This window comes from Spermophilus citellus, assembly GCF_964194105.1.
Source record: "Spermophilus citellus genome assembly, chromosome: 10".
Lineage (NCBI taxonomy): Eukaryota > Metazoa > Chordata > Mammalia > Rodentia > Sciuridae > Spermophilus > Spermophilus citellus.
The window spans coordinates 119,669,154-119,688,612 of NC_138197.1; the positions used below are offsets into that span (position 1 = coordinate 119,669,154).

Genomic DNA, 19,459 nt, shown 5'->3' on the forward strand with positions numbered 1-19,459 from the left:
ATCTGTCCGTCCCTCTGCGTGACACCGTCCAGGTTCAGTGAAGGGGTGCGGGCAGTTCCTCCTGAAGCCGAATAACACTCCGCTACAGTGCCCGCCATGTTTTGCTCATCCATTCATCCACCGATGGACACAGGGTCGCTGTTACCTTGTGACCATGTGAACAACACTACCATGAACATGTGTGTGCAAGTGCCCACTCACGGCCCGTTTTCTGTCCTTTTGGATATACACCTGGAGGTGGAACTGCTGGATCATGTGGTAATTCTATTTTTAATGTTTCTGAAGAGCTGCCATATTGTTTTTTTAATAGCAGCTATACCATTTTTCTATTTTGCTTTTTCTTAAAATTTTTTTAGTTATAGATGGACACAATATTTATTTATTTATTTGTATGTGGTGCTGAGGATCGAACCCAGGATCTCACACCTGCGAGGCAAGTGCTCTACCACTGGGCTACAGCCCCAGGTCCCTGTTTTGCGTTTTAAAGGAAGCCTCAGAATACCATTCTTTGCCTGAATTCTACTGATAGGAAGGGGAAATGGATGAATTCAGAACTCAGGCACAAAAGTCAGACATCTTCCCCCAATTCAAAGAAAATCAAACTGTGCAGAGACCTGAGCTTGGGAAATACAGCTTTTGCCAGTAACCTCCTTAACGTTCAGGAATACTAAATGACTCTCCCTTAAGCCCAGCACCATCTGTCACAGAACAGTGTTTGGGGACAGTGCCAACAGAAACTCATGGCCAGAGTCGTGACAAGGGAGATTCCTAATGTCTTCAGAAGGGCGGCTCTCATTTGTCCTTGGGGTACAGCCTGGAAAGCTCCCAAGCTGACCAGATGCATTACTTCCTCACAGTATTGTCCCAGGAAGTGTCAAAGGAAGGTTTAAAGGATGGGGTGACAAACTTAGGCTGCCTGTGATAAGCAGTGCTGTGGGCCCTGGTTGCTTGTGCTCACCCAGTGGGGCTGCTCCATCCGTCTCAGGCTCACTCTGTCCCACAGGCTCCTCTTTCCAAGCACGTGGGGAGGATGGCTAATCTCCCTCCCTCTCCCCACCTTCCCACCTTCCCACACCTAGCTCTGGCCAACGAATCATGGCTGAAGTGATGAGTAACAAGTGTCACTGCCTAAGCAGCACATGAGCACATGTGATATGGAAACTACAAGATGAAGAAGCTTAGAAGGCTAAGCCACAGAGGCTGGCTGCCCTGGAAGAGTTGCCAGAACCCTCTGAAGTCTTACCATGAGTGACAAGTGAACTCTGGTTACAGCTGTCTGTAGTAAGCCACTGAGATGTGGTGTTGCTTGTCACTGCTGCATAACCCAGCCTAACCTGACTCTGCCTTCCATTCCTCCAATACCCTGAATTCCTTTGGGAAGGCCTCTAACCCCTGTAATAGATGGTCTCAGTTTGGTTCCATTCCTGCCACCAGGAGGACAGCAGGCGGCCCAGGCCTAGTATTCCCTTACCAACACTGATTAGCCTGAGGACCCCCCGCAGCAATCATCCTCAGACTCTCCTGGCAGCCCAAGTGACAGAGTCCATCAAGTCAATTTCTGGATCTACAAGGGATTTCAAGGATGAAATACTCTTCTTCCAAATTTGGACCTAAAAGGACATAAATCTGGAGCTGTGAGTGGCCACTACCAAAAATCTGAAAAAGACACCAACAGAAAAGAGAGAAAGGCCAAGAGACAGAGGGAAACCACCCCGTGACATCATCTGAACTCCAGGATCAAGTCATGCATGGAGTGAGTACTTCTTCTGAATTTTTCAAAAATCTGAGCCCATAAAAATTTCTTTTTTTATTTTTTTGCGGGGCGGGGAGGCACAGTAACCAGGGATTGAATCAGGGGTGCTTAACCACTGAGCTACATCCCCAGGCTTTTTTATTTGAAGGCAGGGTCTCGCCAAGTTGCTGAAGCTGGCCTCAAACTTGTGAGCCTCCTGACTCTGCCTCCCAAGTTGCTGTGGTTATAGGCCCACACCACCATACCCAGCTCTTCTTTTTAATTTATTTTGCTCAAGTTAAATCCATTTGAATTGTGTTTCCTACTGCTAGCCGACAAAGGAATCCTAAGTTCATTTTAAGAATGCTTAGCCACACAAAATTCTAACTGACCACACATTTCAACTTTATAAAGTGACATCAAAGGGCATTCCCCATTTATACTTTAATCCATATCTGCAACCCTAAATTCTTCATGTCCCTATTTTCAACAAGATGGGTGATCTACTGTCCTGTATCCTCCAACACATACTGTCACTGGTACCAACTGGAGTCAAACCTGCCCCAAAGTCTCACGTTCTGTACCTAAACACTAGCCAGCTACATGGAAAGACTGCCACACGGGATTTTCCCTCCTACATGCCACAAAACAAACACATGTGAACCAAAGAGTTAAAAAAGATTAACATCAAAAAGGCAGAAAAAAATAGCTGGGCACAGTGGCACACACCTGTAATCCCAGAGACTCAGGAGGCTTTGGCAGGAGGATCGCGAGTTCAAAACCAGCCTCAGAAACTCAGCAAGGCCCTAAGCAACTCAGCAAGACCCTGTCTCTAAATAAAATATTAAAAAGGGCTGAGCATTGGGGGGGGGCTGGGGCTGTAGCTCTGTGGTAAAGTGTTTGCCTCACATGTGTGAGGCACTGGGTTCGATCCTTAGCACCACATAAAGATAAAGATATCGTGTGTCTTTCTACACCTAAAAAATATTTTTAAAAAGCAGGGAAGGGATGGGGGTGTTGCTCAGTGGTTAAGCACCCCTGGGCTCAATCCCTGGTACTAAAAGAAAAAAATATAGATAACTATTTATCTCTGAATAGAAAATAACTTTCTAATATTAAAAAAGGCAACAGAATAAATTGTGAAAGTACTGACAGATCTCTCATGTAAAAATTTTAAACCTGTGAATCCAAAAGCATCAAAAATAGCCATTTGGAGGAAAAGATCTATTTGAAAAAAAAAAAAACAGCAACAAAGGACTAATATCGTTAATATACATACAAAATAAATTAAACGGCTATTAAATGTTCAACCACTTTAAAAAATATTCTTAGTTGTAGATGGACACATCTTTATTTCATTTATTTTTATGTGGTGCTGAGGATCAAATCCAGTGCCTCACATGTGCCAGGTGAGCACTTTACCACTGAGCCACAACCCCAGCCCCAACACTCAACCCTGTTAAAAAAAAAAAAAAAAAAAAAAAAAAAGCAAATTAAGCAGCTTCAGTTAACAGAAGCCATTTCTGAAAAGTGGCCTCGCAAATGGCCCCACTATCTCCTGTGCATGCTTTTCCCAGCACAGAACGAGGCTACAGAACGAGGACGCCCTCCTGCTGCTCCCTCCTGTGTGTCCTTTGGGGTTCCTCCTGATGACAGGACCCAGAGTGGCAGCGTGCAGGAGCTGGACGCCTGGCTCCCGCCTGGGAAGGGTATAAATCAGGGCAGGGCACACCTTCCGGAAAGCAGCTTGGCATTAGGCACCTAGAGTCTCAAAAAATATCCACCCCTTCTGACCCCATAACCCTCCTTCCAAGAATCTACGCTAGGGAACTATCCAGAGACGTGGTCAGTGATGTACAGATGAAGACTTTCATACAGTGTTACTAATAATGCAGAAAGTGGGGCGCAACAAGCTCACCTCGGATGCTGGAGCTCAGGAACCACAACGTGTTAAGAAGGTATCAAACACTGAAGCCCAAATCCCAGGAAAACCCCAGGGCTTCACTTTTTAAATCAAACTATGATCCCAGATATGTGAAGGTGACATTTTTCCTTCTTTAAAGTTACGATCTAACTTTCTGAATAACCGTCTTGTGTACGTAGCTGTGATTTTTACTTTGGGTAAAAGTAGGCTTCAAGCTGTTTTCCTAGAGAAGAGACTACAGACGAGAAGGCGGAAGGAGGGCGGAGAGGAAGACAGACAACTCTCTCCAAAGAACTCCAGGGACGTCCCCACTGACCCACACACCACACCAAGCTTTCCACAGGTCCTCCAGCGCTCGAGGGGCCACCGAGTTACTCCAGAGGCTCATAATGACTTTCAACTTCTGTTTATATTTCACGATATTCACAAATTTCACAAATTACTCATAAATCTCCCAAATATTTTATTATTTCATATTTACTTAACACGGGTTCAAAGTCTTTTATTACATGCATCTTGAAAACAGCAAGGTTTCAAAATGTCTTTTCAAAGGATACAAACACGACTGAAAACATAAAAACAAGAACCGGTACTTCTTGTTTCTGAGCTGAACAGCAAGCTCTCTCCAGCACCATCTCCACTCAGAGCGAACTCAAGGTCCGACACCCAAAGTTCAAAACTAAACTTCGAATCTGTAACTGCCAGTGAAAATGACCAAAAAAAAAAAAAAAATCTCCTTTAGCAATTTAACCATGCTCCAGCTCCCATGGGTTGGGCCAGGCTCAGGCACAGGCAGCAGTGGGTTCCGCAATTAATGCTTGTCTGAAAACTGTGAATTCATCCTTATTGTTGTGTCAGGGAACACAATGCACGTTTGCATTTGTGTATGCTTCAGTGTGCTCTGCCTAATGCCAACAAGGGCTACTGGTCACAGCTGTGTCTACTTAATATCCTTTCTGCTAATGATTAGTTACAGTAAGAGAATCAGAGTTGAATAGACAGTGGGGCATTGAAGGCTTCGGCTGACGTAGAGATTTAAATTAAAATATTTTTAGCAGAAACTTCTTTTTAAATTATCTCCAGTTGTTCCAATAACCATCAGGTCATAAAACATTTTTAGGGAGGAGGGATAAGGAAAGGTGGGTTAATCGGTGCAGAATCACAGTCAGGTAAGAGGCATGCATTCTAGTGCTCCATTGCACAGTAGGGTGACTACAGTTAACAATAATTGACTGGAAAGTTGGGCACAGTGGCACACATCTATAATTCCAGCAACCTGAGAGGCTGGGGCAGGAGGATTGCAGGTTTGAGGCCAGCCTAGACAACTGAGTGAGACCCTGTCTCAAAATAAAATTTAAACGGGCTGGGGATGTAGCTCAGGGGTACAGCACTTGCCCAGCTTGTGCCAACCGCTGGCTCTGACAATGAATATTTCAAAATAGAAAGGATTTTGACTGTTCTCATCACAAAGAAATAAAAATTTTTTGAAGTGATATATGCACTAACTTAATTTGATCATTGCATTTTGTATATGTGAATCCAAATATCACACTGTATCCCAGAAATATGTACAATTATGTGCCAATTAAAATGCTCCATAATAAGAGAAAAACTGTTTCTGCTTCTATAGTCATCCAATAATAAACACCAAGATTAAACAAAGTACCAAGATTTTTTTTTTTCCTTTTCATAAAAAGGTGAACATTTACAAGGCCACCTGCCCAGCATACCTCGACCCTTTCTAGAAATGGCCCTTCCCACCTCGACACACACCCAATCCAGGTTCTCCTGGGACCTGCCCCACCAGCCACAGCTTACTCAGGAGGCACTGGGCTGGGCACCTGCCTCAAGCCAGACTAAAGAATTTTTCCCTTATTTGTTCATATTTTAGAGTGAGGGATATAAATGAGGTGTAAGAAACTGCACACAAAGCGTCCCGTCTGATGAGGTACGATATCTATGTATATGCCCGAGAAGCCAGCACGGCAATAAGACCGTGAGCCCCCCTGACATCTTCTCACCCCCCCTTAAATCTTAGCCCTCCTTCCTTCTGCCCCTGACAACCCCCAAGCTACTACTGATGTTAATCAGATTTGTTTGCACCTTCTGGAATTTTATATAAATAGGATCATGCAGCACGTAGTATTTTGTAACCTGGTTTTCCCACTTAACTGAACTCTCAAGTGTGTTTTCAATAAGCACCCATCAGACACACTGTCAGGAGACACTGCACAGGGCTCCACACAGGGATTACAAATAAATCATGAAGCATGGGCTCTGAGATGAGCAAATCACAGGCACAAAGGAGACCAACAAAAAAATACCCCACCGACAGGAGAGAGGAATTCCACAAAGGGCCAGCGACGCCCCAGAAGGAGGAAGTGATTCAGTAGTTGTTTTTTATTGCTTCTATAAATTTAAAAAGAATTTTTCATTTTTCCAGGAGGGTACATATTTTGCACCATCCCCAGAGAAAAGCAATCATGACAAACAGAATTAGTCATCTGAAAAATTAATAAGGCACATGACATTTATACTACTCCCACCACAAGTTAAAATTACACCTTATTACCCTGCAAGTAACACCTGTAATTCTCACTACTCCCCTGAAACCCATCACGCTAAAGTTCCAAAAATAAAACCACATACTGGGCTGGGGTGGCGACTCAGTGGTAGAGCACTTCCCTAGCATGTGTGAGGCACTGGGCTCAATTCTCAGCATATAAATAAATATATAAATAAGTGAGTAAAATACAGGTCCATCGACATCTAAAAAAAATTTTAAAAAATAAAACCATATACAACTGCACTTGAAGATTAAATATAATAATGGGGGGCTGGGATTGTGGCTCGGTGGTGCAGTGCTCACCTAGCACAGGCGGGACCCGGGTTCAATCCTCAGCACCACATTTAAAAAAAAAAGGCATTGTGTTGTGTCCATCTACACCTAAAAAATAAATATTAAAAAAATATATAATAAAAATAAATATAATAATGGCTTAATGACAACTTAATCTTACATCACTAATAAGAAAACAACTGTTCAAAAGAAAGGAACCTTTATTTAGCTTCAACAGAAAATGTTCTTAGAGAGAAAGAAAACTGAGTCCCATCTGAAGAGCAGGCGCGTGGCAACCTTTGGAGAATGTCTCGCTGGAGGGCGCAGGAAGCAGAAAAGGGACAAATGCCAGCGCCTCCACATGCCACCACTGGGGACTTCTTGGTGGTAGCTTCAATGACCACCACTGGAGTTCCATGAGTAAATACTGCTGTCCCCACCTGCAGATGAGGGAGATGAGGCTGAGAGGAATAGTCACAGGGCCCAAGTCACACAGCGACTGACCTTGACAGCAGCACAACCCCCCCCCCAAGCGTCAGCCCCTTCTCCTCAGGCCCTCCCTGCTCCTCCCACTCAACAAGTACTTTTCCTGGGTCAACAGTGATTGGCATGACCCAGGAACCGCCCTCTCTTCCAGGGGCTCTCTAACCCTGCAGGCCGAGCAGCGGCTCCCCAAAGTCCTCCACCCTCCTCCCTGACACCTGGGACTTCCTTACTGTGACAGCAGAGGAACTGAGGCTGTGGGTCTGCTGCCTTTAGCCCGAAGACAGCGCCCTGACTACCAGGTGGGCCAGCTGCCATCACAAGGGTCCTTAATTGCGGAAAAGGCAGAGGACTCGCCAGGCACCTGTAATCCCAGCAGCTCGGGAGGCTGAGACAGGAGAACTGAGTTCAAAGCCAGCCTCAGCAAGGGCGAGGCGCTGAGCAACTCAGGAGACCCTGTCTCTAAATCTAATACAAGACAGGGCTGGGATGTGGCTCTGTGGCTGGGTGCCCCTGAGTCTGATCCCTGATACTGAAAAAAAAGAAAACGCAGAGGACTCAGGGGGGAGAGGAGACTGAGGAAGACTCCAGCCCCGGCTGGCTTTCACAACGAGAGGGGCTGCGGGAAACACTGGAGCCTCTGAAGCTGAAAAGGGCAAGGAACCTTCTCCCAGAAGGGAAGGTCGCCCAGCCAGGACCTTGACTTCAGCCAGGGAGACCCGCCCGGAACTTAAGGCCAATACATTTTTGTTGATTTAAGTCACTCAATTTGTGGTAACTTGTTACCAGAGCAATAAGAATCTAACACAGACGTCGTCTGCCTGCTGCACTCTCAGCACACCGCGGAGCTTCCCAGGCCCGGGGAGGTCCTCATAAAACAGACTGAATGCAGAATCAACCCAGAGCCCGGATCCCTTCTGTTAATCCAAACACCACAGCAACGTGCAAAACCATGACGTTCACCCACAGTTGTTTTATCCTGGAAAGCAGTCATGTTTCATCAAAAGTAAACCATTTATGTTTAAGAGGTCACAGAATTAACATTATTCTTTTAAATAAATTAATATGTACATACTGTTTAAATTTCTGCTTTAATTTCTAAATACAGTCATCAATATAATCTATATGAACAAAACCTCTGGGATCTTTAAGACTTACTAGTGTATAAAAAAATACTGAAGGCAAAAGGGTTGAAAACTGCCACCTTAGGTGTGCCTACTTGCTGTTATTCAATAAGTAACCAGAACACAGATGGTAGTCAAAAATATTTGTTAAACTGGGCATGGTGACACACACCTATAACCCCAGCAGCTTAGGAGGCTGAGGCAGGAGGATCACAAGTTCAAGGCCAGCCTCAGAAACTTAGAGAAGCCCTTGCAACTTAGCAAGACTACTGTCCCAAAATAAAAAATAAAAAGCACCACACTGGCTTCAATCCCCAGTATCAAGGGGAGGGGAAAAAACAAAAACCCTAGGAAACTAAAAAAGATGTTTCTCAAAGTTAAGAATCAACTCATTAAACTAGAAAGTTTTTCTATAAAACCCAGCCTGATGCATCAGCTACCCCCTCCCCTTCCCTACCAGACCTCTGCAACACCTGGCTGTAAACACACCGAGCATGGCCGGCTTCTTCCAGGCGCTGGCCAACGCCTGACACACTGCAGGAAGCCCTGCTGCTCCCCACCCAGCCAAATGCATGTTTTTTAACATGTGGGAAATCATAAAGCTTTTTATGTTTTCTTCTCTGTGTTTCTTTCTCTCAAAGATACCTTCTCAATTCAGGAAGCGGAGTCAGGATTTAGCTGACCACAACCTTGACAGGAACCCACCCAGCACTGACCTCCCAGGTGTTCTAATAGGAGGGGGATGCTCATGCTCACCGGGACAGAGGCCATGGCCTCCCTCCACTCTGAACCAGTCAGACCACTGACTCCCTGCCGTCAGGACCAAAGGGCTGGCTTTCCAGGGGACAGGGACAATCTAGACTGAATGCCAAGCTGAAGTGCCACAGTCATGAAGTCAAAGGGTCACTGATGACGCGTGGCTGCCATCTTCACATTTAAGCCACCGTTAACATACACAAAAGGGAATTCAGAACCACTCAACTCAGCCACACGAATGAAGCTGGCAGCCTTGTGATCACGTGACAAACTCGCAGGTCCCAGATGGCCACCAACCAGGGCTGTGGGCAAAGGAGTTTCTTCTTTGAGCAGGGGACTAGACTCCATGACCCAGGGCCCTCTCCAGGTGCCAGGTTCTCTCCTATCGCAGACATTTCTTTCCTACCAGCAAAACGTGACGATTAGCATGCGGTACGTCCCTCCCTTAAGTCCTTGATGCTACTTTTCCTTATGGCCAAGGATCGCCAAGGCCCTCTGCCTAAAGAAAGGACCACTCTTAGAGAGCACATCATGCTATTTGTAAGACAGAAAGAAAGGTACAAAGGTAATAAGAACACCCGGCCCCCACCATCCAGCTACAAAACAAACCCCTCCGGGAAGCACTGGAGAAAGCTCTCTTTCCTCCAGGGCTCATGGGCCTGCCATGCATCATCCAAAAGTGCTTCTCTGGCACATGCCTGTCATCCCAGCAACTAGGGAGGCTGAGGCAGGAGGATTGCAAGTTCAAAACCAGCCTTTGCAAGTCAGTGAGGCCCTAAGCAAGACCCTGTTTCAGAACAAAAAATAAAAATGGCTAGGGATGTAGCTTTGTGGTGGGGTATCCCTGAGTTCAATTCCTAGTACCCCACCCCCACTACCCAAAAAAACATGCTGCAAAGAAAAATGATCATATTGTACTATATTTTTTTAAGTGCATGCTACAGTTAAGATAGTTAAGAGAGCCAGTGGCCGATGGATGGGTTTTTTTAGGGAATGTTTCTCGTTTCTTGAGTTGGCCTTCAATTTTGAGTAGCTCAACAGAGAATAATCAGTCTCCTGTCTCAACCTCCCAACAACCCTCACTTCGTTGTCTCCCACTCTCCTGCTTTACTTTATAGAGCCTCACAATGCACATACATATCCCAACAAGGAATTTACAGTATTTTTGTGTGTTTTTAAACCTTTTATAACGGGTATAAGTCTGCCACTTGCTTTTTTTTTTTTAACTTGACATTATTTCTGTGAGACTCAGGGTAGTTCTGCCGTTTGTTGCTGGGGTGTGTGTATGCAGATCTAGTTCAGAAATTAGCATAAGTTTTCTAAAAGGGGCCAGTTAGTAAACATTTTAGGCTCTGCGGGTCAGACAATCTCTGCTGCACTACTCAACTCTGATGTCTGCACAAAGACAGTCACCCCTGCCAGAGAGAGAAAGAGAGAGAGAGAGAGAGAGAGAGAGAGAAGTAGCTATAGTTCCAAAAAAAAAGCTGCATATGCAAACAGAGACAGCAGGCTAGAACTAGCCCATGACCTATAGTTTGCAAAGCTTCCTGCTTCCTGTAGTTAACAGTATTTCCTTTTTCTAATACCATTTCAATAGTTGTCGGATACTGCTAACTCACTGGTTCCCTTTGATTGGCATTTTCCCATTCTATTAATCCCAACCTTTCTACCTCTTTGTTCTAGGATGTACTTCTTATAAGCAGCATCCAGCTGGACTTGGTTTCCTGTATCTGCTCTGTCAGTCCATCTTCATCTAAGCTTACCATGATTACTGAGCTCTTCAATTATTTCCCTGGGATATTTTGTGCTATTTCTTGCTTCTGTTGTTCCTTTTATCTGCCCTGTTTTGGCCTGATTTCTCTGTGTTGTCAACATTTGTTTAGATTTATTCCATATCTAACAATTTCTTCGTTCTCCACATTTGTTTAGATTTATTTCATATCTACCAATTTCTTTCTTCTCCATTTTCTTTTGCATCTTAGATGCTGATTTGGGATAACCTCTACCCCCTGCCCCCAAAATACATATATAGGTTGAGAAGTCCTTATCTGAAATACTTGGGACCAGGACATTTTCAGATTTTAGAATGTAAACACATACATCATAATGAATGTCTTGGGGATGGGACACAAGCCTAAACATGAAATCCACTTATGTTTCAGGTACACCTCACACACTGCAGTTGAAGATAATTTAATTCATTATTTGTAGTATGCAGGAGTTTTGACTGTGACCCACTACGTGAAATCAGGTATGGAATTTTCCACTTGCAGCTTCATGTTCAAGCTCAACAAGTTTCAGATTTTGGAGCATTTCAGATTTGGGATCTTCAGGTTAGAGATGTTCAACCTGTGCATCCTTCAGAAGTTGCTTTATTGATTTCTTTTGGTAGCAAACTTTGGGTTTTATCTAAAAATTTCCTCTCATTCTCAAATGATGATTTAGATGGGCACACAATTCTAAATTTGACATTTTTCTCTCAACACTTAGAAGTAATTTCCTGTCTTGAAGTTTCCACTATGGCTGTTCACAAGTCTGCTATCAGTAGTCTCCTACTCCTTTGCAGCAGTAATAACAGCCGTTGACACTTACATTGGGGTTCACTATATGCCAGGCACTATTTTAAGAACTCTACAAATATTAATGCATTTAAATCTAACAATCCTAGAGAACAGATAATATTATTATCCCCATTTTACAAAGGAGAAAATTGAGGCCCAGAAGTCACATAGTTGTAAGTTATAAAGTCAGAATTTGAACCCAGACATTCTGGCTTCATGGTCTATATTTAACTACTGTGCTTTTTAATAGAATGGGAAAATGCCAATCAAAGGGAACCAGTGAGTTAGCAGTATCCGACAACCTATGGGAGACTTCAACAAACATCACACACAGGAAAAAAGTCAAGAGAGACAAAGGTCCCTATTGTCTCCCTGCAGGGAAGGAAACACTTTACTACAGCCACCAAATTTACAAGAGCATCTCAAACAGTATGTGTGAGTGAGCCCAAGGCGAGTCTTCCCTGCCAGCAGCAGACCCGGGAAAGCCCAGCACAACCCCCAGGCCAGTAGCTCGCTGACCTGCTCACCATTCTGACTTCAGCCCCCTCTTCATTGTTAATCCCTAGAATTTCTCTCCACCATCTCAAAATTCAGTTAGACACTTAAAAAAAAGTCCTTTGGATTTTTTTCAGCATATAAAAAGGTTCTGGGGCTAGCTAGCTTACCATACTGCTAGAAGGCAAAGTTCTAAGGAGGACTTTTAATGGGAAGAGGATATTTTTAAGAGTTCAATAAAGGATTAGTTTCTAAATCCAGCTTATAAAAACACAGATTCCTGGGCCCTGCCTTGAACCCTATGAAGCAGATTGCCAGGGTCAGGGTCTTGGAATCTTCATTTTTAAACAAGCTTATCCCAATGTGTCACCAAGTTGGAGAACCATTCGATTTTTTAAAAATTCTTCTTTGCTTCAAAGGGTGACAACAAAAATATCATTGAATCTCCTTTTTACATTTTACCTCCCTTGGATTCCTCTTTCACTAGGGCATAAATCCTGGATAGTGTAGAAAAGAAAATGAATTCTATATCTCAACTAGTAATCCCCCTGCCATCTCCACAACAGTTTCAGAAAACCGTGACCCTCGGCAGCCAGGCAGGTCAAAGATGGATTGATATTCTGCCTGAGCAGGCTTCTTGATATTAGGTGCAATTTTTAATCTCGAAGACTGTCTCCAGCCGAGTTCTTCCTGCACAAGCATGCCAGCACCTCTGTCCTTCATCCTTCCAGCCTAACGGAGGGCCCACAGGAGACGTGGAACACCAGGAAAAAGAAATGCTCCAGGTCCCCCTGAAATCATGGGCAAAACAGTGTGTGCATGGAAGTGTGATGTGTGATAGTGCAAATGTGTCTATTCTAGTGATAGCACACACAGCTTCTCCAGATTCTCAAAGGGTGCTGACTCCATTATCCTGTGGCACAGAAGCATATTTCTGGTTGAAACTTTCAGCATTATTACCATACATTCTTGTCGATGCATTAAAACTTCCCAAGTATATTCTTTAGAACCTCAAAATAGAGTTAGTGCCTCCAAAAAATGGCTCCATGATTAAACTGATCTATATTCTCCCTCTTGAAGAGTCACTATACTAAAGCCGGTACTGAGAAGACCAACTATAAAGGAATTTTAGTGTATAGCTTCTGCATTTCTTTAACTACATTTCTCAGAAGATGGTAGAATACAATCTGTGAAAAAAATGGTTGGATTTTCAAATTATCCCAAGAGTAACTTTTTAACTCACTGCAGTTCTTGAGAAATTTATGCTTACTACCATTTTTTATTATGTTATATGCCTATTACCCCTGTGTGTCATGATTATTTTATAGATGATGCCTTTTTGTCACTGTGTCCTCACTAGATACACATTTTTTACTGAATATTAAACTCTCAACCCAGAACTTTGAAACCCTTCAGCCCCCTTCAACACTTAAAAAAGCCAAAACTCCACACTAATTGCCAGACTTTTTTCCCATAGCTTAATACATGCCATGGCCTCGGGCAATTAGCCAAATATTCTAAAGAGCCCAGTCTCTGAGGTTATTTCTAAAATTTAAAAAAAAAAATTATCCAAATATAAAACTAGAGCAGTCCCTCTTGGAGAAGCAGGGATGCTTCATTCTGTACATACCCAGCCAGGCTAGGTATCTGATGGGCACACACGGAAGGCTGGGATTACACTACAAGAATACATATACGTGCCAGTGCAGTAGCACACATCTGTAATCCCAGCGACTCAGAAGGCTGAAGCAGGAGGATTACAAGTTCAAGGCCAGCCTCAGCAACCTAATGAGACCCTGTCTCAAATTAAAAACAAAAAGGGTTGGTGATGTGGCTTGGTGGTGGAGGGCCCATGGGTTCAATCCCCGGTGGTGTTGGTGGTGCTCGTGGTGGTGATAGTGATAGTGAAGAGGAGGAGGAGGAGACAGAGGAAGAGGAGGAGGAAGACGACGACCATCACCACACATGGAGCATAAGAGAATATAACATACTCAGCCCTTTAAATTTTAGGCACCCAGCAATTTCTTAGAACTTGCACTTTAGAACAGGGTTCTTCAACCTTGGCACTGTTGACATTTGGAGCCAAATGACATTTGGAGATAAATCGACATTTGGAGATAAGTCTGTTATGGAACTTTCTCCTACACACAGTGGATATTCAGCAGCTTCTCTGGTCTCGACCCACCAGAGGCTGGCAGCACACCACAGCCCTCCCTCAGTTGTGACAAATTAAAAGGTTCCCAGGTCTCCAGACATCATCAAATATCCTCTGGGGAGGCTCAGTGGTAGAGCACTCATCTGGCATGTGTGAGGCACTAGGTTCGATCCTCAGCACCACATTAAAAAAATAAATAAAGGTATTATGTCCATCTACAATTAAAAAAATATTTTTTAAAAAATCCTCTGGGGTGAGGAAGGTCACAAAACTATCCCGTGTGCCACTGAAAACCACTGTCCTAGTGAAGCATATACCACTTTTGCTAGAGGCTAAAAAGCAATTTCCTCTCCTAAAATACAAAGAACCTTTCTTTTGGGCTGAGTCTGAAATATGCATAAACATCTTTAACTACATAAACATGATACTTAGGAAAGTCTCAAGGTAAAATCAACAGGAGCCAGGCATGGTGGCACACGCCTGTAATTCCAGCTACTTGGGAGGCTGAGGCAGGAGAAACTCAAGTTCAAGGCCAGCCTGGGCAGCTCAGTGAGACCTTGTCTCAAAATAAAAAGGCCTGGGAATGCGGCTCGGTGGTAGAGTGTCACTGGGTTCAATCTCTAGTACCAAAAAAGAAAAAAGAGAAAAAGAAAAAAATTAGAAGAAATTCCAATTGAGGGACTTTTTACAGTGTGTGACCAATTCTCCTTAAAACTGTAAAGGTCCTTAACTAGTCCAAAGAGCCAAAGGAGACATGACAACTAAATGAAGTGTGCTGTCTTGGATGGGATCCTAGAACAGAAAAAGGACACTCAAGTAAAAATAGAAAATCTGAATTAACTATGGGTAATGTATCGATATTGGCAGTGATCACAAACACACACACCACGGTAAAGTGAGAGACAGTCAACAGGGGAAGTGGGCGCAGGGTTTACAGAAGCCAGACATTTTATCTGTAAATCCAGAACAATCTAAAAAAATAAAGTTATTTTAAAATAATGTTTTAAATGGGTAAACGGGAGAATGGGAGAGAAGGGGTTAAAACAAAAAGAAGAAAGTGGCCCTTGCCTGCCCGGCTTCCTTCTGGAAACCCTCCAAAGGAAGACACCTGAATGGGCTGTGGCTTAGGGGAAGAGATGGGATGGCCAGAAAGAGTGAGAAAATAAATTTCTATTGTCAGAATAAGGAAGAAAATAAAACTGTTTTGTCTTCTTGTAACTTGGGGTGGGGGGGAGAATTGCTATGTTTCTATATGAATTTTGATATGAATATCAGTATGCCTTCTGACCTCTTCTTGAAGACACAACTCAAGGGTCAGCTTCAGGAAGAGGGAAGCATTCCCTGCATCTCAAAGGACACAGGCCCTACCTAGGCTCCTGGCTGTCACTCATCTGTTGATGAGTGACACCATCCATCCAACACTGGTCTACCACTGGGCCCAGGCAGGTACTCAGCCACTGGGGCCCTCTGACTCGCCCATCTGGAAATCAACAGCCTTTAAACCCACTGCTGGCTGCTAAATAAATGGTAAGTGAATGGACTCAAGCCGGGCAGGTAGGTTCACGCAGACTTCAGCTGGAGGAGGCTAGGACTGGTACAGCCCCAGACAGCACAAAGAAGGAAAAGTCAAGTTCATGGCCCTGTGTGCAGGTGCTGGAGGCCTGAAGAGAGAATGGGGTACATCATAACACACCTGCAACACTTGAAGAAACTTAGTGTTCATCCAGTGGCCTTGTTTTACAGAGAAACCAAAGCCAAGAGAGGTTAAGTGACTGGTTCAAGGTCACAGAGCCAAAGGAGACTAGAACCCAGAGCTAAATTACCCACCTCCATCTGTATCTATGACCAATAGATATTTAATAATAATAGCTACTCTCCACTGAGCACCTGATGAGAGCCAAGCCCAAGCTAAACCCCGCCCCCTGCAACCTCCCTACTGCAGCTGAGGAAACTACTGTTAGGGAAGAAAGTACTCAGGCTGTCACCCTCCAACACCCCCGTGGATCATCACACAGAGCCCAAACTCTGGTCCCGTGCTCATCTTTATCATCCAATGCTTCAGCTGCAGGCACTACTCTGAACACCCTTCTCAGATGGACTAATTTATTCCTCACCAGAACCCGAGCACAGATGAAGAAACCGCAGCTTCATGACCTCTTCAGTTCTCACAGGCAGCAAGCAGCTAACTTTGTTCTTATCAAAACTAAAGATGCAATTATTATTCAACCCAGCAATTGTACTCTTGGGCACTTAGAGAAATGAAAAATGTATGTTCACACAAAAAACCCTACATGATATTTACAATTTATATTTACAATTGCTTTATTTATACTGCCACAGACTGGGGGCAAGTCAGGTGTCCTTTCGACGAGCAAACTATGGTTAAACAGTTTATTGTACTTAAACAAATGGTTAACCTATGGTACACACATAGCATGAACTACTATTCAGCACTAACAAGAAGTGTGTCATTGCCACAGTTCACACAACCGCCTGGATAAAACTGAGGGGACTGCCAGGCGTAGCAGAGCACGCCTGTAATCCCTGAAACTGGGAGGCTAAGGCAGGAGGATGGCGAGTTCAAAGCCAGCCTCAGCGAAAGCGAGGCGCTAAACAACTCAATGAGACCCTGTCTCTAAATAAAATACAAAATAGGGCTGGGGATATGACTCAGTGGTTAAGGGCCCCTGTATTCAATCCCTGGTACCAAAAAAAAAAACAAATTGTGGGGATTATATTGGGGCGGGGGGGGGGGGCAATCAGTCCCAAAAGATTACATACTCTATGATTCCATCTAAGTGAACTTTTTCAAGTGACAAAAACAGAAATGGAGAACAGTAAATATCCAGGAGCTGGGGACAAGGCAGCATCAGGAGGGAAGATAATATAAAGGATTCGTATGAACTGTTCTGTACCTTGATTGTGATGGTGGAGACAAAAACCTACCTGTGACAAACTATTACTCACACACACTAGTAAGAATAACCTGTGGGCTATCAGTATATACTCCCTATGATGCTGTACTGTCCTTTTTAGAATGTTACCATTGGAAGAAACCAGGTGAAGGGTATGCCAGATCTCTTTGTATTAACTCTTAAAACTACATGTTATTTCCATAAAAACTCCAATTAAAAAAAAATCTTGCCTATCTCAAAGCTGGGCTGGATGATATTCTATATTTCTTTCATCTCTAAGAGCTGTAATTCCCAATGTCCCCAAAGTGAGTCCTCTTTCCATCACACCATACTACAGCTTCAAAGCCAAAGCAAAATTTGGCAAAAGGAAACTTTAAAAATCTTCATTAACTACTTCTAATTCACTCTGAAAATTATTCCAAATGGGTTTTATTTCCCTAAACTGACTTCTGGCCAAAAGATGGAAAATATGATCCCATAAAATGTTATTTTGTGCCACCTCCACTGCTGCCCCTCAAATAAGCAATATATAATATCAATTCGGAATCTTCCCTGAAAACAACACAGGTGGATTATCACTGGTCCTTTAAACCAGTTTCCAAGTGGCCAGCGGCTACCGAAAATCAGCGCAGTGTAGGAGACAGGCAGTGGTTTAGGGACTGAGACAGACCCTTGGTCAAAGCATCACCTTGGCCTGGCGCCTTAAACGTGAGATTCGCCTTTCCCATTTATAGATGGGATGTGGGCACCTCAATCAACCTCCACGCCTGGCACTCTGGTCCCCTTTTCTTGCGCTCACCGTTTCCCTTAGTAACAACTCAAGCTCACTCCACGTTCACCTGGCCACAAAGCGCTCATCCACTCCCCTTCCTCAATGAGGTTAGCAGATAACCCGACCCGACCCTCCCAGGTCAGACAGAACATCCCCTCCCCTCCCCTCCACCCCCGCAGGAGGAAAGCGATCAGCCTCCAGATCCTGCCACCTGCCCGCAGCCCCGCTCCAGGGCCGCCCGGCGCCGGCCAGGCTCGGGCTGCTGCCACTGTCACTGCTACTCAATAACAATACCCAGCGGTGTGGAGAGGGGTGGCTGTCCCCCAGCGGATGCCCGTGGACTCCACCGGGCAGCCCAAAGAGCTACCGATGCAGATTCCTAGCTAAAAATCCCAAGAAAAATACAAAACATCTTTCCCGACAGAAAGGGAAGAGTTGCGAAGTTTCTGGAGTGGCATTTTTCCACGTTCCCGAAGCCGCTGGGCAGAGATGATGCTGCCCGCAGCCGGGGGTACGTGTGGGAGTACGAGGATCACGATGCCCAGGAGGTCAGCGGCGGGAGCCGCCGCGTGCGAGCTAGCCCGCTTCCCAGCGGCGGGCGGGGAGGTACCCGAGCTGCAGGGCAGCGGGACGCCGCCGCACTCACCATCCGTGCTCCTCTTCGCCTCCTGGTAGCGCTCCCACAGGTAGCGCTTCATGTCCGGGGCGGTCCCGGGCGCGGTGCACAAGGGCCGAGCGGGGCCCGAGCGCGGCCGCCTTCCGGCTACAGACCCGCCGCCACCGCCCCACAGGGCCGCCACGGCCGCCGCCCTCACCCCAGCCCCGCGGGCCACCGCCGCCGCCGCCGCCGCAGTGGTCATGCCTGAGGCTGCCGCGCTGCGAGTGGCGCGGCGGGACCAGCCTGGGTCGGCGCTCGGCCCCGGGGCGGGCAGCTCCCTACGTGGAAGCACGTGGCGGCGCGGCCCCGCCCTCCCGCGGCTGCGGGAGGGGGACCTCGGGGGGCGGGGCGGAGTCAGGGGCGGGGCGCGACCGCAGCTGCCCCGGCTCTGCGCCCAGCCTGCCGCGGTCACTTCCTGACCCTGCGACGTGTGGAGGTGGCCGTGCACTGGTGTGGAGGCCATATGAAAGGTGATGACTCGTCGCCGACCCCGGGCCACGAGATAGGACCCCAGTGCTGCCCGCCGCGCTCCACTGCACCTCCTTCCTGCCTTCTGTGGAAGTCTCCCAAATCTAGCTATACGGATAGTGTAACCCCCACCCCCATCTGTTCTGTCCCTGTCCTGAAGGTGACCTTCCTCCGCCTTCTTGGCCTCTGAAGTCTAGACCTCCCCTAGATCGTGGAGGCCACCGAGGACAAGCCCTCATTCCCAGCTTGGATCCATCCAGGCCCGCCCTTTAAGGGGTGGCTGGCCAGAGGCCCCACACATTCCAGCCCCTTAAATCCCTACGTTTAGAAGGGCACCCCATGGCCCTGAGGATGCTTGGCCTGGAAGGCCGGTGCCTCACCCTAGATTTGCACTAAGAGAGAGAGGTCCTCTGGACACATCATCCAGCTCCAGCCCACGCCTACATCCTAATGCCTGCTCTGCTTCTGGGCTTAGCTGCACCTGTTCAGTGCCTTGTGGTTCCACAGAAGCCCAATAAACCGTAACCTCCCCACCAGGCATGTATCTACGTGGGCTGACTCAAGACTCTGCTCCTGC

At 45.7% G+C, this 19,459-nt stretch overlaps 1 protein-coding gene across 1 annotated transcript in view; it reads right to left on the reverse strand.

Moving 5' to 3' along the window:
• The window catches only part of NT5DC3 (5'-nucleotidase domain containing 3), a 54,889-nt gene extending 35,997 nt beyond the window's left edge, over positions 1-18,892 (reverse strand). Inside the window, exon 1 of the mRNA XM_081309508.1 lies at positions 18,403-18,892. Coding sequence (XP_081165634.1) covers positions 18,403-18,877 — 475 coding nt within the window. The 5' untranslated portion in view covers positions 18,878-18,892. The remainder of the gene's footprint in view (positions 1-18,402) is intronic.
• Positions 18,893-19,459: the final 567 nt, after the last annotated feature.